The 20,694-nt window shown below is 48.1% G+C and overlaps 1 protein-coding gene across 1 annotated transcript; it reads right to left on the bottom strand.

Moving 5' to 3' along the window:
* Positions 1–814: 814 nt before the first annotated feature.
* On the bottom strand, positions 815–3,807 carry LOC144094518 (neprilysin-1-like). Its single transcript, XM_077628435.1, has 2 exons — positions 3,408–3,807; positions 815–2,563 (listed from the first exon to the last, which is right to left on the bottom strand). Exons 1-2 carry the CDS (start codon positions 3,683–3,685, stop codon positions 865–867), a joined length of 1,977 nt encoding a protein of 658 aa, XP_077484561.1. The 5' UTR covers positions 3,686–3,807; the 3' UTR covers positions 815–864.
* Positions 3,808–20,694: the final 16,887 nt, after the last annotated feature.

Raw genomic sequence — 20,694 nt, 5'->3', positions numbered from 1 at the left:
TTCTGGAGCACTGCGGTTCATTCCCACCACTCATAAAGGGCGTACGACTAACATCCGCAAAGTTCACGCTGAGATATTTCTTCGAGCGTCAGCTTTTTCAGCCTCTGTGAGAAGAATGGCAAATAAGGCTGTCATTTGCGAGAAAACGACGCACCTCTTAGTGCGAATCATTTAGGTCGGTGACTGAACTCGAACGTTTTAAATAAATGTCCCTGATACTTAACACAGACACCTAAAGAACCTACTGGCGTAGCAACTATCAGAAGGCTAGAGACATTGGACATCTTCGCCGTTTACGAAGAAACTATCTGTCTAGAGTGAGCCCTTCTCGTAGCACAGCGGTGCTTGTTTGGTTTTGGATTTATCGGGTTTCTCACGCTATGAGGGACGCCGTAGTGAAGGGCTCCGGAAATTTCGACCACCTGGGGTTCTTCAACGTGCTCTGACATTGCACAATACCCGTGCATCTAGCATTTCGCCTCCATTGAAGTGCGACCTCCGTGAACGCGCGATTTGACCCGCATCTTTCGGGTCAACAATAGAGCACCATAACAACAGAGCCACAGCGGTGGCTACCTGTGCTTGTAATTCACGTCATGTGGAACACTAAACATGCAAGAGAACGGTTCAGTAACGAGTATAGCTTCAGCGAAGCCACACGAAGTAAAGTGTGCAATACACTAAAGATGTTCACAGAACGCTCTAAAGGACGGACACATGGACGTTTCCGGTCCGCACAAAACTAAGCATCCAGCACATAACTTTTTTCTCGGTTATCCATCAACCGGTGTCCAAAGCGTGGGAAGCCACCGACGTAATTCCTCACACATAACTTTCAAACTTTCACACATAACTTTTCTAGCCTCAGGGTTCAAAAGTGCGACAGTCCTTCCCAGTGAACATCGAACTGTTCTTTGCGCACCGGAAAGCATCTGCAAAACCAGCTGTGAGACGCGCCGGATCGTTACAGACGCTGCTGCCACCCTCCACCCCACACTGAACGAAGCACCAGAAGAGAAAAAACAGCTGCGCACCCGACAAGTGTCCGTAATCACGCAGCCTTCCACCATTCGGCCGCCACCGGTCCAAGTATGCCCGTAGCGCAATCCGTATCGACGTGAGACTTTGCAGCAGCTCGATTTGGTCGACACGTAGCTCGGCTGTAGCGAGCTCGTGGCCGAATATGCACGCTAGCCTGGGTCGGAGGGCCTCGCCGAGCTCGGCGTTAGAAGGAAGCGCAATGCTCAACACCCGCGATGCCATGGCGTAGGCTATCTCGGCTCCCACGGTGCCGTACTTGATGGCGGGCAGAGCCTCGCTGCTGTAGAACGGCTCCTGGAAAGCGATGGGGTGCAGCTGCAGAGTACCGTTACTGAAGTGGTAGAAGCGCACTCTTCCGTCCTCCATCATGATGGCAACGCTGGTGCGAATGCTGCCAACAGCGCGGCTCCACGTCGCGACTCGCATGTTGGTTAGAATATTGTCGCTCATTTTTGGAATGAGAGTGTACTGGTTGATAATTGACACGTCAGATTTTCTAGTGGTGTTGAGGTAGTCAACGAGCTTCCTACCACTCAACAGATTAGCCGCAATCGAAGCTTTCTGCCACCATGTCGTAGCGCTGTCCCAAGAAGCCTTCTCTATACTCCTCGCTACATCTCCTACGTCACTGAGAACGTCGATGCCGATGTGATCCCTCACGTAGCTCGCGTAAAGAACAGGGCTCATGTACATGTACGTCAGTTTGACGCAGAAGAGGGCGTGACCTTCCTTGGCTTCATCGCCGACGACAAAGTAATGGCGGATCAGATCGGCGCTCGACACGAGCGCGAGCAACTGGACGACGTCCCAGCCGACGTAGTAGGCGAGTATATATTCGCCCTGCCGCCTCAGAAGATCAAAAAACGCCAGGAAAAAGCCCACGTTCTCCACAGCCACCACGAAGCTGACGTCGACGAAGGCTTTGAAGGCGGCGGTCAACTCCTCTTCCCATGCTTTGCGCGGCTTAGCTTTCTGCGTCATGTCGACGACGTCATCGAGAGTAGCATTTTGTATGGTCCTCCAGGAGGGTGCGGTGAATGCACTGCGCAGTAAGAGCAAGACGGTGCCCTCGATCATCACGTGCTTTTCGAAAGTCAACGGCCGCCCGGTGTCCGGCAGCGCGAAGGCTTCGACCAGTGCTTCGAAGAGGCCCCTGTATCGCTCCTCGTCCCATCCTTTCTGCAGCAGCTGCGCGCGGCGTTCAATGAGGAATTGAAAGAAGGGCGCAGGCGTTATGGTAAGGCGCTTGTCGAGAGCAGAAATCTCGAAACGCAGGACGCTTCCGCAGTACCACGTGGCTGACACTGAGGACAGTATGCGAAGGACGTTGGACGGTGCGCTCACAACGGGCCACGAGATACCGAATTTCTGCAGCAGTGCTTTCGCTTCGTCAGTGTTGTCTCTGCCCCCGTTGTAGACGTCTGTGCACGAACGGTAGAGCATAGCTGCCTCTTGTATTGCCGTCCGCCGCTTTTGTGGTACGGCCATCGCCTCCAGATTCAACGCCAGTGTCGCCATGTATCTGCAGAAGAATTAAGTGGCCCCCTTTCAACGCAACGACGCACGCACACAAAGTTCCTGTGGGCAAAAGGAAACGCATTTCTGCACTTCAAGTCTATATAGTCTAAAGTTCAAATCATTTTTCCTTTTTCCCTTTTTTATCACTGTAAGCATATGTGTCATTCTTTAGTGCAATCGTCAATTATTACTGTTGTTCATCTGTTTGTATTAAGCGCGTGCTTTTGCTACGTAGTTAGTGTTCGCACTGTCTCCTCTCTAGGTCATAATTCAGCGCAACGCGGCGAGAAGTACGCAGTTCTCTATATCAATTTTCGTGCTTTCAGTGTTCTCCTTTTATATGACAATGTTAAAGAAGTAGAAAATTACAAACAAGCAGATCTCAGTCAGGAGCATGCTCATTGTAGTTCGCCACTTTCTTAGCGTACTTGTTTTTGCCGATTCCTATGCACCAAAGAAATTTTTCTGTCAGCATGTAAATATTACTTCAAGACGAATCAGCAAAATTTCAAATCTAGGAGTTGATGAGAACGAGCGAATTGGTTAGCTTCCGTGGAGAGGAGGTTAATCCTTTCGAGCCCCCTTCATGGTGCAGTGTATAGCGACACCGCGTGTAGCATTTCTAACAGCAACATTTGTAAAGGATGCGGTTCAAGAAACGCAGGCAGCTTGATTTACAAGAGCGACCTTCTAGTATCAGTGGGTTTCGTTTTTGATCCATGGAAATGGCCTAAATATTGGACCAAGTATGAATCAATTTATAACCTGAATGCTGAGCCTTACTAGAGTATACACTCCAGCTTTTATAGCGTGAGAACTGCCCCGTGGTCCGTTCTTGACCGACTCACCGGTTGTAGACGTACTTCCTGACAGAGTACGAGTGCTGGGCGTCCCAGCGAGAGCATACATGCTGGTACAGGTCTTGGCACGGCGGCACGGATTCGTTCAGGACCTCCCGCAGCAGTGTCGCGTAGTAGTGGCACGCCGCAGAGCTACATCGCTGAGCCTCCGGCTTCAGCCGAGCCAGTAGAGCGACGGCGCCAATCAGCAACAGCATTGCCAGGGCCACGCTCGTCAGGAGGACGATGCGCACCTTGGGGATCCCGCTGACGCTCCCGGCTGACATGCGGCGCTCTGGCGGAGACCACGGCCCGTGAGGAAGCAGGATACTCGGGCCGTCCGACGGGGTGATGATCGGACGGCTGTCAACCGCCTCTTCGCACCCGACATAATGTCGGGTTTCCTCGGAGACAGTCTGTGGAGCAGTCGTTTTATGGACACAGGGAGAACAGAAGCCGCACTTAACTGCTTTGTTGGCGCCCCGATTACACGTCAGCACCAGAACGCCTCCAATGCGGGGCTATTTTTTACCTCCATCGCTAATCTGGACGAGCAATCTGCAGCATCAAGAATTCACCGTGGGCTTAAAGTGGCTGCCGTTTCACGCCAGAATCGTAACACGGAAGTGGACCAACTTGTGCAAGAGGGTCCGTAGCATCCAACATCAATGCCTGGCAAGAATTGTTTGGGTCTTGAGGTATACCACTATGCTGCTTTCCGGTCGCCTCAGCGTCCCCTATCTGCTATACGGGGTTTAGCGCGAGGGAAGGCTCTTGTGTCACCGACTCCGCCTACGCGCCGCGGCGTGGCTTCACACGGATCCAGTGCGCCACTCAAGTTGTGCTGTTGTGGGGTGCATACGCACTTCCTTTTAATGTTTCCTGTTACGAGCGTGATACACTACTGCGCAGCCTAAATAGAATTAATGTGAAATGCCCCAGAGTCGTTCGTCTTATATTCCCTCGCAAACTGAGGTGAGTGCGCGGTGCAGAGATTTTAGAGGACACTCGACTTCCGGAAGAGTGGTAGGAGATGCTTTTCCTATTCATTACGAGAGACAGCAACCACCGAGAAACCAAATGTAACGCCAACCCAGCATGCAACTTGACAGCACCTTCATAAACTATCTCGCGACAGAGAAAAGAAAAAGAGAATTAAGAGGGCAAGGCAGCATTGATATTTATTTATTATTTTTATTTAACATACTGTCAGTCCTACTGGGACTGTTAAAGGAGTGGGTTTATAAGAAATTAACAGACAGTAACACAAAGGCCGGCAATAAAGTTTAAAGATAAAAGATATTAAACCATTCATAAACGATTACATCGAGTGCGGCATATTCGACAGAAGATAGTCCGCAACTGGGGTCTTCAAAGCATGCGTTCAACCACATTCTAAGCAGCACAGTCAATTGGCCCAACATTGGAACCGTATTGGCAAAGGCCGGCCCTACAAAGGAGCAGGATGTAACCATCCTGCTGCATTCCTTCATACAGTAATACACCAGATACACATCGAGCGGGCAACAGCTCAAAACCAATACAGACTGAACATGATCATCAGGTCTGGCTTGTTGATAGGACCGATGAGGCTGCGAGCTCAACGAACTTTTCCAAGCAATCCTGCGCAGTTATAGATTTATCTAGGCCGTTCCATTCTCTTATGGCTCGGGGGAAGAAGGGAAAGTAATATGTGTTGTTAGCACAAGAGTATTCCTTAATCGTAAATTCATGCTTGTGACGTGTTTCTCTAGAACGATTAAATGTAATGTAAGTAGCAGGATTCAGTTGAATGCGTTATGAATAAACTGATAAAAAATCTTGAGTCTATGGAGTGTGACGCGGCTTGATAAGGTATCTAGGCCTGCGCAGGAAAGCAGCTCTGTGGGAGAATCAGTGCGCCGGTATCTGTGGTAGAACCGAACAACTTTTCATTGAACTGATTCGAGCACGCGTGTACATCTTCTTGCATAAACGGAAACCAGACGGCGTTTGCATATTGTAAGATTAGACGGGTAAGGACTTTATACGCGACTAACGTTGTATATGAAGTTTCGAAGCGCAAGGTGCGTTTAAAGAAGTATAAACTGTTCATTGCTTTTTTTTTTGGTAATGCTTTGTACTTGGGTTGCAGAGCTGAGATCATCAAAATAATCACACCAATGTACTTCTTTTCAGTTACTGTTTTGAAAACGCCGTTGCCAGTGCCATAAGGGAAGTAAAGTTTTGTTTTCTTATTTGTGACAGACATCACTACAGTTGTTTTCATATTGTAACGCACAGAACAGAAACTCTGGGCCATAAGCGTTGAATAAGAAGGACGGCGCGTACCAGAACGCAGCGCAATGTGTTCCAGACAGTGCGGTCGCTGCGAATGGAGCGCAGCAGTTTAATAAGAGTGATTACAACTTGGTCCAACCAGATTGGCCCAGGCAGGGTGAGGGGGATAGTGAGTGAATGTACTGGGCGAGAGTAGAGACAGCGTTCCATGTAATCAAAGGAGGAAGTGCCTCATGGAGCTTTTAACGGAAGGTTCGACAAGAAGGTGGAAAGCTCTGAGGAGAGAGTCCGCATAGACTACGTGGTCAAAGGAAGGCGGAAGGCAAAGAAAAATTTGCATAGCCTGCCGAACTCCAAGGACTTCTAGCTGGCTTGTGGAAGTGCTCGCAGAAGGGTCCTAGAACAGGCCATGAGTGAAGAGCGTCAACGGGGTAGGGCTTCAAGAGTGTGCACTTATTCGCAGGGTTAACCAATGAGAAATCTCTAACTCCTGTGCTAAACCCTAAGTCCGCCGTATCTCTTTTCCCAAAATCAAAAGCCAGGCAACAACAGGTGCTCGCATTGGCGTAAAATAGTGCGCTCCAAATGGGCCCGTTAGGCTTGCGGGCTAATAATGCCAGTAAAGCAGCTGAATGGGCTAGTTGGTTTTGCATCTTGGTGAAAAAACAGCGCACAAGCAGACACAGACAGAAAGAAGACGTTGCATATCCAAGAATTCCATCTCTTTTGTTGAAAGAAGGATAGACGGGGTGCTGACACATGAGTCCTCCGCTTTTGCTATCGCCCTGGCCTTAACGTTAAGCGATGATTTTGGATGCTGGCTTCTTATCCGCCTTTTATGTGCTGTTTATATGTTTTTTGAATGCTGTATGCTGTGCTGTATATATTTCGCCATGCTTCTCAATAAAACCTCAGTTGCTAGTTCAGCGCTTGTCCCCTTCTTTCTGTCTGTGTCTGCTTGTGCGCTGTTTTTTCACTAATAATGCCCACGGGGGCATTTGGGTGGACCTTTGTCAGCGCATTTGTACATACCAGCACGACATTGTGGGCTACGGCTGTGATATACGTTGTGAAGGCAGCCGGGAATGGGGAGGTAAAGGGTTAATCTGGATTGAGTAGATCGAAAAGTATAATGTTTCATCATAATGAGTCTAGCTTCACTCTCTGTTACGGGCAGGGACACTTTGTTTTTCGTTGCTTTTATCGTCCCACAATAATTTTTGTAGCATAATGACCTCTTCTATATCCCTCCAAAATTTCCTGTCATGTACCAGCTGGAGTCACCTTGTCCGCCCGCCTGACTCTGCCGCTTTGCTTGCTTTTGTTGGACTCCATTCCGTTATCATGCCTTCGCATCGCATGCCTTACCCTCGCTCATTTCTTCTGTAATACTGCGATAGCATTTAGGTTCTCATCGACAAAAAAAATATCCGGCTCCTCTGCCGAGAAATTCCAAGATTGGTCGGGAGAGGCGCATCGCTTAACCGCAGCACCAATGCGCCACTAGCGGTATACGTTCAAAACATGGCGGCTTATAGTGCGGAGCCAGCGCCCTCTTCGAAGTGTGCGGACAACTAAATAATGACATCGCATTTAAGAAACGTGAAGTCATTGTTACCTGGACGAAGAAATACATTCTCGAACGTCTCGAGATTCAGCGAGACACGCGAGACAGAAATGAAAAAAGAATACACGGCGAGCGCAGACTGCCGACGCTATGCACACTGGTCAATCCCCCGCAGTTGGTACGTGCCACTAAGCCTGAGGTCGTCATCATCATCATCATCATTTTAAATAGTCTGCGCTCACTGTCCTCTTCCTTAGTATTTGCCTGGTGTGTCGCGCTGAAGTTCAAGGCGTTAACATAATAACAGGTCTAACTATTTGTCTTGTCCCGAGAGATACAGTTAAATATAGTTATAGCACCTTTTTTGAGAAGTGTTTTTGGTCACCTGAGTCTGCGAGCAGTGGGTTTCGACAGAACTGTGCCCGTTGATTTTAGCTCACACAGAAAGGGACACTAGTGCAAACTGCTAACCAAAGTCATAATTTATCATTTGAAACCATATCGCATACACAACGTCGAATAGTGATACAAAAAGAGGTTGCTGAAGTAAGCTTAAACTGTGCACGAGCAGAGAACGAGCTGTGCATGAGTGACATTAGAGTGATGTGTACTGCGCTGAACTTTCCCGTGAAATTAGGTCTGCCTTTTAGAAAACATGGAGGACAAGCATTTCCGCCAATTCAGTGACAAGCTACGCAGACCAAGTGAAACAAAAACAAGCGTTCACAGAATGAGAAAGCAAGTACAGGCACGAGAGGGGGCAAAAATATGAATATTGAACTTGCAATCACAGGAAACGCTCAAGCAAGCACTTGCTCCAAGAGATTACCCAATAAGATTTCAACTGAGTTCATGAAAGGCTGCTCTGTGTCTATAACACATAAATACAGATAGCATGTGGGCATGCGACATTTTGCAAAGCGCATGCTGCAAACACAATGACACGTGACATACAGCACTCTCTTCTCTGATCTATGATAATAAGCGCGCGGTATCACGTCATCTTAACGTTTACAAAACTCAATATGCACAAAACTCTCTTCAGCCGCAGTTTTTAGTACTTAGTAACATGTGTGCAGCGCAAACGCCCCAGGCAGCATTCACTGAGTATTTGCAAGAGATAGAGCTACAGATTTCTCTATTATGAAAACAGTGCTCAACATTTAAAGAGATATGCAGCATCTGTACACCTCAAATCAGTGCCAAGTGCATGCTGATGGTAGCGTTTCTTCACAACGAACACGAATAATTATCGTGAAACATTTCTATTAGTATGGTCAACACAAAGCATAATCTTTCAGCACCACTGCACGTGCCAGGAAATGAAGAGATTTGCCGTCGCAACATGCGCTTTCGTGCAAACTGCCAGCTGGCGATCATTCGAAAGCCACATCCGATACACACAGACGTCTTGGGACACCTTTGTGGCTGGTATGATCACTCAGTGGCAACCACAGAACCAAAGTGACTGTAACACGCACCGTTGCATTTCGATGCCACCGATTCGCCCCCACCGTGAATTAGCAAAGCAATTTCATTAGCGAAACGCAGGTTACTGAGCTATTCTTCATTAAATCTTACCGCTAACCGTTCCCATCTAAATTCTAATAGTTAGCTTTTAACTATTACCGATAGGTGCCCGATTGCAATTATAGGTTTTCAGCTGGCCGTTAGTAATCGCCGTATCGGTTTTTAGAATTTCGAAAATGCGTTTACTTTCGCCGCAGTGGCTCAACTAATTTGGGCCATTTCTCGCGCCTTTAGAAATCCCGCGCGCCGCCGGGAGGGCGCGAAGCGATCTCACACCATGACGCAAGTACAACGCGACAATCTGTCCCCCCCCCCCCCCCCCCCCCTCTCCGCAAGTGAGGCTCCCCGGTGCAGTGCTACCCACTGCTCACCATTTCGCTGGCACAGCGCTGCCAGTTCTATTCTCTCTATGGGGTTAGAGGCTTTCATGCTTTGGCATTTCTTAAACAGATCTCTCTTCTCCTGAGAAAGTTTGGAGTATCCCATCTAGCTACCGTACCTCCTGCATCTGCTGGATTCATGATATTCAGCCCCCTTAACATTCCTATAGAACCTATGCCGTTGTCCATCTTTGTCTGGTCTTCTGCCTGATTTTTGCTTAACTTGGCGCCTGTTCGTACAGCGTGAACTGCGTTTTTACATTACTCAATGTCGATTACAGGTCTTCGTAGAATCTTAAGATGGTGTCGTCATAATGACTGGATGAAGGTGCGTAGACCTCTATACAACCTTCAACTTTCGCGTTAGGATGGATGTGTCTAATCTCTCTAAAACATCAATCTCTCAAAACATCATGACACCCCGTTTAATACCTGCTGCCTTCTCCAAAGCGCACTGCTAGGCTAGCCTCACTGGACAAGGTTCTAGCGTTAAACGTTGCCAGGTTCAGTTTGCAATGGCGGCCGATCCGGATCCAGATATTCGCAGCACCCTTCACTACGTCACAGGTTTCTCCTCCGCTTATGTCAGGTGATCCGCATCCTCAGAGTACTGAGGGCCAAGGGTTGTTTCGGCTATAATGTTTTGCTGTCTTTCACAAATCGTTAATAGCAGTAAAAGAGAAAGTATAGCACTGGCGTCAACCAGATCACGTCCAACATATCCGAAATTGCTGGCACGTAAGAGCAGAGTATCAGTAATGGTGGCCCGAGTCATGGCAGACAGCCAGTCATAATATGTCTTTGCAAATCTTAATTATACATGGCCTCATCGGCTGACACCAGCTGTGGCTTCCGTTTCAGTGTCAACTAATTTCGATACAGACAGTAAGCAACTCACTCGACTGATATGCATTGTCAGTGTATCTAATCTGTCTACACGCCCGGTGTCCCACAAGTGATTGTGGATCGCCGGCAGATATGCTTTCTGGGATAGGTTTGTGTAAACGGTGGCGGCTAATCGCATCATTTTTCAGAAATAATCAATCGCTTAAGAGAATGTACTGCAGAAGCAGATTAGATGTGTCGACACTACAGACAGAAGCAATCAGTTTTTGTTGGTTCGTTGATGCACGGCGACTTTTCCCAGCCACACAAGCCCCACTCTCGTCATCATGACCTTTGAGGCGTCCGCTTTTGGTCTAGAACCGCAGAGAGACAAGATAGTAATGAATCTACCATGACAGCTTTCTTCAAAAGTATTTCGTCAGCAATACTAGCTCGCCACGTTGCTCTTTTCTGCACAGTCATTGCAACATTGTCGTAAAAGAATGAACAGTGCTTAACAGTCTCTTAAACGAAAGGCTTCGGCAGTTATTCGCCTGTCTTATGTCTTCTCAGCTTCACAAACACACAATCGGGACTCGAGTAGCAGTACGCCACCTTTTTAAGATCTGGTTCAGCTGCAAAGGATACTTGTCAGAATACTTATATTTTCTTCTAACGGCTCTTATTGGGTAGCACTGTGGGCTGGGCTAGTTGGTCATTCATTATTTAAAGACTGCATGCAGTGCTATTATGAAGACCAGAGAGAGATGACGACACAACAAAGAAGAACGCTACTAGCAACTGATTTGTTTTTCGCTCCAGGGATGCTGTTTATAGGCATCACACCACATGCGCACGATGGGGCGGCGCCAGCCGTAAACATGCTATAGGCAACGCTCACACCCTTATCTGCTTTCACTGTGTGGCTAAACGAGTAACTGGTAACAAGGAATGATTCAAATATAAATTAACAAAAAAATTAATGCACAAAAACATCAAGCATCGGCAAGCAGTAAACCAGGGAAAGACGAAAGCCAATTATTGCTTAGTATTTTTGTGCACTTCTCCAGAAAATCCCGCTCGACAGAGTGCAATAAGACCGAAGCATCGCTGATGCACTGGTCTGCCTTTTTGGGCATGTGGAAGGCTTCTAGCAACAGTCTGGAATTAGCACTAGTGCCTCTGCCCAAAAGCGTTGCTTCTTGAAAGCCTGCCACGCACTTGCAATCAATAACATGCGAAACTAAATTCCAAACTTGTCCTGTTGCCTTAGGTTTTGCGCACGCTCCCTTAAACGGTCGCTGAGAAAACGCTCCGTCTGCCCGATATAGCACCTTCCGCGGGAAAGGGGAGTCGTGTACCCATCTTAGGCACATCTGACGAAGGCTTCTTCATGTTGCTTTTTGCAACCGCGCTCACCGTCACCGCAGACACGGGGGCACAGCTTCGCCAACTTGTTTGGCGCTGAGAAAACAAGTGGTACTTAGTGCCTGGTGGCCGCTTTATTGAGGTTATGCGAAACCTTATGAGCATAAGGCATTAGCTGAGCTTCGGCCTTCGCGCGTTCAGTTTAAGCGGTCTTTCGTCTGTGTCTTTCGGAGTGTTTCGGAAACCGCCACGAAGAAGGGAAACCCTGTGGCCAAAAGCTTGCGTGCTTAATGTTCAAAGCTAGCAAGCATTTCATGCGGGCACGACTTTCGAAGCTCGTGTTTCCTGTAGAGGGACGCAATGGCTGCTCTTTTTGCAGTGTCGGAGTGGGACGATTGGGTGAACAGAATAGTGTTAGTACTGATTACGTTTCCTTTTTGTATACTGAAATAATTTAGTCTTTTCTCATTACGCAGCGCCTAAATTAGTATTTCCTCGTACTCAAATATTTACTCTTCATTATTATCATGCAGGCAGCATTTCTGGCAGCGCATATAAGCTATTTATTTTGATATTAAAAACCTACTTCCTTCTCAGGCATAACAAAGAGCTAGATAAAACTGCGCTACGGAAGACGAGACAAGCGCTGGTGTTTCTCCTCTTGTCTCGCCTTCGGTAGCGCTGTTTCATCTAGTTCTTCAGAAATGTACAAACCTGCCGTATTTGCCCTCTTCTGGCATTCATAACCAAGAGGCTCGTCCCAAAGTTCGTTTATTTGCCCCGTGGCCATGGTACCTCGGCCATTACGCCTTCTCTAGCGCGAAACGTTTGTTACTCCTGCAAAGCAAAGATAACCAACCTGCTCTCGCCCATTCGTAGGCTGCTTCCAAGACCTTGACATCGGCTCCGGGACTGAAGGAGTTACCCTTGCCGGCAGCTCGAGATCCGTGCACGGCTTCACCTCGGGACTGCATTCCTGCATTGGCACAGCATCCTGCTGGTCTTTTCGCGCCGCTGTTCACGCTAACCACCCGAGCCTGACGTCACCAGGGGCATTGTTGTTACAGCTTAAACTGGAGGAACGTTTACTATTTGCTTTACTGCCCGTCTTCAGATACCGTTCAGTGCATTGCCACTATAGTGTGAAAAGTGTTCATGCAAATAAAAGATGCCGATGCCCGTTATTGAGCTAGATTAAAATCTACTGTTCTGCAGGAGTTAGGTAAGCGTCTCGCAAATCACCGTTAATTGAGAAAGCGTACTCGTTTCTTGCTTCAGAAGTAGCGCTACAAGTAAATAGGCCACTGTTAGCCAACGCGCTCGAAAGCGAGCATAGACGATAAGCTTGCCGCCTGAAATGCTGCGTTTATGGGCGAATACATGTCTGCAGGGGTTTCTCCGGCACAAGTGCACGTTGTTCAGCGCTTACGCATTGTAGCACAGAACACAGCAGTTTTCTTTGCCTGGTGTCTGTGAAAAAAAAATTGCGTTCAAAACTCACGGAACGTTTTGTTAGCTTCACTGATGCCTTTCGGCTGCGCGAGATTTCTTCCGCTTGCTTCTGACAGATTTTATCAACTCCGATTCCATGCGCCTGGCCCTCGCAAACAAACATTCTTCTTTCACCTCTTCCAAAGGCCGTTCAGGTTGAAAACGAGCACACCACGATGGGGGAAAAAAACCGTGCATGTAAAGGATGGGCTGATCCCTGTCGAACAGACTTAATAACGGCAAACATCTTTATATAGATAGAGGCCACAAATTACTTATGTCGTTTGGTTCTCTATTTTATTGAGCACGAACTGCTTTCAGCTCCCATTTTATGGAAATTCAGGTTTGCGCACTTGCAATTTTTTAACACGAACGCGCGAGCGTCGACTGCCCGGCGCTGCTGCGCCGCAAGAAGAAGGAGAGGAGAAAGCGTGCGAGGCAATGGCAGTAATAGTACTGGTTTATTCTTAAAAAAAAGGAAACTGAAGGAAAAGAGTGTTGCCAGCCGCAGCAATTGCTTTCTAATATGTTAAGCACCCGAGCTGCAGCCGGCGGAGGTGAACGGGAAAGGGAGGAGATAGCGAGGAGAAGTATAGAGGGGAGCGACAGCAAGAAAGGACAGGGAGAGCTTTGTACACTATGCTCGAGTAAGCTTCGTCTGCTAGGCTGTTCGCATGAGAGCGAAGCAACCCCTGCCCATCATCGGCTGTTATGCATCGGAGGCCGAAGAAGCTGCGAGACAGTTTTTATCCGCTGCATTTAGCCTGGGGGATCCTGAAAAGACAGCCTAGCATGGGAACAGTCTAGCGTTTCCAAGAAACCAGTTGCAATCGTTACTTACGATAATCTGACTGAAGAGCAGTACCCTCGATGTGTCCGCGTTAATTTCGTTAAAGCGAATGCTCTCGAGGCGTTACCCGTAAACGCAAGCGGGGCTTAGAGTCGTGCTTGGAACGCTATGCCTTTGCACCGGCACAGAGCCACATACACGCAGCAGATAGAACACGAAACAAACGCTCCCGAAACTCGGCAGCAAAACGTGCTTCACAGGGGTTGCTTCGCACGAAACAGAACAGCCAAGCAGACGACGCTATAGCTAGAGCAGCATGACCGGCGCGCATGCTCGTTGAATTGAATTGGCTGTTCCGGAACCGAAATGCCGCAGTATCTTCCTCACATATCGGCGGACACCTGAACCGCGCCGTAAGGGAAGTATGCTCGTTCCCTCTCCCGATTTCCGCTACGCTTCGCCTCGGCACCGCGCCAACGGGCAGTCGACGCTCGCGCGTTCATGTTAGAGAATTGGAAGGGTGTACGTCTTCCCAAAAGCACAGCGAAGCCAACGCCGAAATCGGAGCCGGACCTGCAGCCGAACCTTTCAAAAACTAAATTTTGTGACTCCCTCCTTTATCCCTTCTGTTACGGCGCGGTTCAGGTGTCCAACGATATTTGAGACAGATACTGCGCCATTTCCTTTCCCCAAAAACCAATTATTATTATTATTATTATTATTATTATTATTATTATTATTATTATTATTATTATTGTTATTATTATTAGTAGTAGTAGTAGTAGTAGTAGTAGTAGTAGTAGTAGTAGTAGTAGTAGTAGTAGTAGTAGTAGTAGTAGTAGTAGTAGTAGTAGTAGTACGAGTTGTGTGCAGTAGAAAAAGAAAACTTTATATTTTAGTGCCCAGACCGAAATTCTTACCAACGCCGTGCAGACAAAAAAGCCTTGTTTTCTGACGCCTCGGACGAATCGCCACCCGCCTCCTCTATTTTTATATTATTATTGTGTGGGGAAACAACAGCCTCGCTGAAATACATCACGCCTTACGTAACCGAGTCGCATTCGGCAATCCCGTGATGCATGCTATCTCCATCAAATGGCTCAGTTGGCCCCCGCATCAAAATGCGCCAAGAAAGAAGAGCAACCACTCGGGAGGTTAAGCGTCCTTCACGAGGCACACTGCTCACTCAGCAGGCTTCGCTGAACACGACGGTTCTGCATGTCTACCCATCAGGCATGTTCCAGAAGAACCCAGCTTCAGGACACAGCACGAAACATTGAGCAATGCTTTGTTGTTGCTCTCAAAAAAGTCAATTCACTGACCATTACAAAAGCACCCTTATGGCGCATAGAGGCGTCTTGCATAGAAGTGAGGACATGTGGAGTATAAAAAAAAAGCTTGTACCGCAGTCTGCTTCTACATTGGCTGCATTTGCTCTAATACATGCTCCTGTCAAGAAACCCCGGACAAGGCTGTCGGTGATTTAGAAGACTCCATCAGGATGTGTTTTTTTTTTACATTTCAGCAACTTCAACCTGTAGATGGCGCCAGTGTTGAACACGAATATGGATCTCAAGATCGTGCTAAATGTGTACGCGTGTGCAGCATACATAATGGAGTATGTCAACAAGTTAAACCGACGCATTTCCCCAAAGAGCTGCGAACAGTCGTGGACGAATCTTCCGGCTCGAGCATAGCATACACCCAAGCTCTCCGACAACTCAGCATCAAGAAACTCAAAGCTGTTGAGATTTGGGCACAGGAAGCAGCATAGTATCTGCTCGGCCTTGGCCCGCCACACACGAGTCGCGTGGGGGTCACAGCCAACACCTCGTGGCCGGAGCAACCAGTTCGCATCCGAAAGATTTGAGCATTGATGAAGGGACGAGGACAGCACAAACATGTGGTGCAAGACGACAGTACAAAAGTATGAAGATTGCTCCGAGGATCCGGCGGCACTCACGTCCTTCAAAGACAACGGTAGACCGAGAACGCAGCCTGCAGTCCTTCGCTGCCCGTTTCCGATGGCCTGAAATTTAAGCGCATGCACATGCTGCTGTTCTACCCGTTCCGGATAGAAGTAGACATTATCGACCGAATCAAGTTTATAGAAATCTTCAACTATCTCAAATCCTGGCTGTGAAAGCTCGCTTCATTAGTCCGCAAATTGATCTTCATGACATGGAAGAACTGCGTAATAGCGCAATCACCGAAGAAGCTGCTCAGCTACGGGCGTTCGATAAGCAGACGGAGGCGGAGCGTAAGATGACTGACCGACTTCCCACGTCCTCGCTGTAGCCGTGAAGGCACGGAATGGCAACACACCAGCACAAACAACACTCGGTGAAAGCCGCGAAATGTGCGGCCGTCCGGGTGCTCACAGACGTCACACCTATCGACGTATACACGTATACCGATATGGGATGATAATGATGATTGCGGGGCAATTTGAGATCGTGCGAGAAGTCATTCATCTCCTAACAACGCCACACTGGGAACCCATGCAGACCTTCTTTAACGGAGCTACCAATTGTGGCATGACATTTGTGCTACGCAGCATCATGGACGTTTACAATCGACACTACAAAAGTGCTAACCAGGATGACAGCATCAACTGGCTCGTCGCTTGGGCCACCACCGGCAAAACAGCCGTTGCCACTGGTGAAGTGACAGTGCACGCTGTTTCAAGATTTCCATATGCGGAAAAACTCGACACAGAGGTCGCAGTTCGAGCGATGCCAATTCCTTCTGCTGCATCTTCAGACACATAAGTGCCTTAGAATGGACGAAATCAGCATGATGTCAGCGGACACACGTATGTGGATTACCCAGACTACGAACTATGTACGAGAATTATGGAGAACTATTCGGTTGGTTCGGTGTCATCCTATGCGACAATCTCACGCAGCTACCTCCGGAAAGGGCGGCAGAGGTGTACAGGCTCAGTTAAGTTTTATTCCTTAAAGACCTCTCTAGTCAAGGGGGTGTTACATTGGGTTATCTGAACTCCAGGAAACTCTCTTCAATACGGAGAATATGCAGTGACACAACCCCTCGTTCTACCAGTCAAAGGAAGTGGTACGGCACAGCGAAAAAGGGTTTGCCACGGTGGTCACAAATATCAGAGGTGGGAGGGAACTCACTCTGGACAAAGTAACTCTCTTGGAGAGTCAGTCTGTCACAACGTAACAAACGAAAACGTAGCATATGGACGGGACGTAGAAGGGTGAAGACAGGACGATTGCTGTCTTCACCCTTCTACGTCCCGTCCATATGCTACGTTTTCGTTTATAATATGTCTGACCAACTGGCCCCTCAGTATACAACGTAACAAGCCAAGCACAAATGCTACTTTGCAATGCGTCTATTCAACTGGAACAAAAAATTGACGGTGGCCTAGCTCTGGTTAAACGTGGAGTAACGCGATAGCTACAGCTGGCCGAGTGGAACTTGCTCAGTTGAATTGCAAAATCAGTCTTTCGACGCCCTGTTTCGCTGGGCGTTCCTTCTTCGTCTTCATCCCACTTGACACGGCGCATGCACACAGCTGTTGCAGCTCGGTTTCGCCGGCGCGCCGCGCCGCTGGCAGCAGCAGCTGCTCCGCACCACGTGGCTAGTGACGTGACCAACCATGTGGTGGTGGCGGCGCTGCCACGCCGTGGCTGAGCCCCCACGGTCACGTGCCACCGCCACGCTGAAGGCTCGAAATGCTAGCGTAATGTAGCTCTCGCTACAAAATGCAGACGCTTAAACCATAGCAATGGCCGAAGTCTCCAGCGAGCATGCTATTCACTGCCCAGCTATAGATACCCTCAGTGGACACCGATCCGACGAACAGTACGCTCAAGCCGGAACCAGAATATCCGCGATGTCCAAGGTAGAAATGTCGAACTTTGCCCAAAAGATTCTACTATGCCAAGGCGAGTCCTACGTTCTAATTCGTAACATCGACGTCTCCGACAGCTTCGTGAACAGAAGCATAGGCATCATCAGGCATGTGCAGAGAGACACTGACAACAACCCGCTGCACTTGTGGATAGAGTTCTCCAGTGGTGTGTGACCAGCAGCCTTGTGAAAGGACAGCGCTACGATGTCACCGATCCTAACATCTGTAGGAACCGGGTTCCACTCGAGTTACTAAACATTGGGTGCCACCTTGAGGGCAAGGAACTGGGAACCGTGAGGCGCAAGCAATTCCCCGTGGTCCAGGAGAGCTCCATAACCATTCACAAGTCCCAAGGTGGCACATACAATGAGCTGGTGGTCGAGTACTCAAAATGGCAGAATCACAAAAACGCATACTTCGCCTTCAGTAGGGTTACCAGTATTCAAGGGCTCTACCTAACTAACGAGGACAATTACCACCATTTCTACCGTATCAAAGACAATCCAGGTCATAATCTTGCGGACAAATTCAGAAGACTCCGCAAGCATCGTCTGCAAACCTTCATTGCCGAGTGCAACACATTACTATCTGAGTGCTTTGTAACGATCGGCTTTGTCAGTGTCCGATCGCTAAGTACACAATACGCCGACGTTGAAAAGAACTTCCTTCTTTCACAGACCACCGTACTGTGTTTCAGCGAGACCAGGATGTATCCCAAAGCCCCATATAAAATGAATGGATATCGATGTGTTAGCCTAGCCAAGCGCCCCCGGAACCGAGCTGGTGGCGCAGCCATTTGCGCCAAATATGGCGTGGATGAGGAAGATGCGTTCCTGGTTCAGCACGTCTACAAGTACGGCGAGGTTTGTGCTGTACGGCTGGTCAGTGAGGGAATTGAGGACGCTTACATCGCATCCGGACCAGTCGAGATAGCAGCGTCAGAACTCATATTAAACGACCTGCATCCTTGGATTAGGAAACAGCCCTTAGTGGTAGTAGGCGACTTTAATCAGAAAGTCCGCGTATCGAAAAAATTTACGCACTTGCCACACCTCCAGGCTGGTTTGGAGATTGAAAATCTCATGAATGCCATTTCAACCAACCGCAAAACGTGCATAGATTGCGCGTTCTTTAATCAAGATAGTCAAATGTTCTAATAATAATAATTGGTTTTTGGTGGAAAGGAAATGGCGCAGTATCTGTCTCATATATCGTTGGACACCTGAACCGCGCCGTAAGGGAAGGGATAAAGGAGGGAGTGAAAGAAGAGAGGAACAAATAGGTCCGTAGTGGAGGGCTCCGGAATAATTTCGACCACCTGGGGATCTTTAACGTGCACTGACATCGCACAGCACACGGGCGCCTTAGCGTTTTTCCTCCATAAAAACGCAGCCGCCGCGGTCGGGTTCGAACCCGGGAACTCGAACCCGACCGCGGCGGCTGCGTTTTTATGGAGGAAAAACGCTAAGGCGCCCGTGTGCTGTGCGATGTCAGTGCACGTTAAAGATCCCCAGGTGGTCTGCAGTTTCCATTTCGCAGACCATAAGCCCATCCTTCTTGCAATAAGAGAAAAGGGACCAGTGGAATGATTCCTCGTCATCAAAGACGAAAAAGAATGCAGGAAAGCCTGAAGGACGCAAGACTTGATGAGTGTGCATATGCTGATTATGGCTACGCAGATACGGAACCAGGTAAAGCCACGGAGTGATCCAGCTTGACGAGCGTGCTCTACAAGAGGGAGAACAACTGTCGTTTCGTCACATTACGGAAAAAAGATATGTATCCAGAAAATCAAACTGACCTTTAGTAGGATGATCGATCGTGACAATGTACAGTGCTCCTGAGTGTGTAGTGAGATAGGGAAACAGTCAGTATGTGTCTACGTTGCGTGAAAAACTCAACCGACTTTCCAGTGTGCAGTCATTCCATCGCTTATAAGTCTTAATAAGCTTAGGTAGAATAGTTCATCAGAACAAAGCACTGTACAGAGTAAATCAACAGCCATGATATCAGGCTTAGTCTTGATTATAAATTTTATCATTTTCCACTTGATTGCACCATCATTTCACCTGCACGTCGCCACTCTTCCGTACAAACCACTCAAAATTTGTATACCCTGCGCATGCGGGCACATCGTCGCATCTTCATTCTTTGTACAAACAGCGAAGAACTCGAATGATCTGCCCGAAGAAGCAGTGCGCCACTCCAATGCTGCCAATTTCAGGACTGCCATTGAACACGTCATCATTCACTGAAGGTACCCACCCCTCATGTAAAACACCCACCTAGGGGCATTTGAGGAATAATAAATAAATAAATAAATAAATAAATAAATAAATAAATAAATAAATAAATAAATAAATGATCACGTGAACTAAATAGCCAAATGACAAGCAATCGCTAAGTGAATTTTTCAAGTGATGTGTCCTTAGGAGCAGGCCATAGTCTGAATCAAATGCACGAGAAGCAAGTCGTGTCAAAAAAGATTTCTTTCCCATAAGCAGCAAGTCCATCTGAGTGTCAATCCCCCATGAGAACGGCACATAATAAAGCCATTGCCTTCTACTCTCAAAAGCAAAGCTTAAATGTTCCACGTGGTTTTGTTGTTTACTGAACTTCGTGCTTGGCGCCGCGGACCCACCGCGGTAGTTCAGTGGTTCGCGGGATGGAATCCTGGCCGCTAAGACACCCGTAAACTGTGCAGCGTCTTTTTGCATTAAAGCATCCCAGGTGGTCGAAATTAATCCGGCGTCCTCTACTTCTTCTACGCCTCTTTTCCTCCGGCTTGCATGCTCCAATCCCGAGGGCACCTGGGTACCCGCCTGTTTTCAACGGGTACAAGCTTTCTCCTGGCCTAGTGGTCGGCTTCTCCGGTGGGAAATGCATTGAAAAATGGCTCTTTGACTGCACCTCGCGCAAGCTCCAAACACGTTAGTCTAGGTGCGGTTCGACCAATCTGCTCTTGCGCCATTAAAGTCAGATCATCGCCATGATCACCTTTTTCTCTGCTTCTTTTCACTCCTATACACTCATTCCTTCCCTAACGATGCGGTCAGTGGGGTTTACCCACAGTGCAACAATTACGGAGCCTTTCCAATATTTATAACACGCGCGCATTGCGCATTTATAGTCTCGGTGCACTTTATAATATTTGAGTGGTTAGAGCACTCGGCTGCAGA

The sequence above is a fragment of the Amblyomma americanum genome, chromosome 6 (assembly GCF_052857255.1).
Source record: "Amblyomma americanum isolate KBUSLIRL-KWMA chromosome 6, ASM5285725v1, whole genome shotgun sequence".
Lineage (NCBI taxonomy): Eukaryota > Metazoa > Arthropoda > Arachnida > Ixodida > Ixodidae > Amblyomma > Amblyomma americanum.
This window is presented reverse-complemented; position numbering and strand designations above follow the sequence as displayed.

Excerpts from the sequence above, each read along its gene's own strand:
- LOC144094518 (XM_077628435.1), bottom strand. The coding sequence starts at position 3,685 with ATGTCAGCCGGGAGCGTCAGCGGGATCCCCAAGGTGCGCATCGTCCTC. Across the intron at positions 2,564-3,407 it reads AGGAAGTACGTCTACAACCG|ATACATGGCGACACTGGCGT; the intron begins GTGAGTCGGTCA and ends ATTCTTCTGCAG.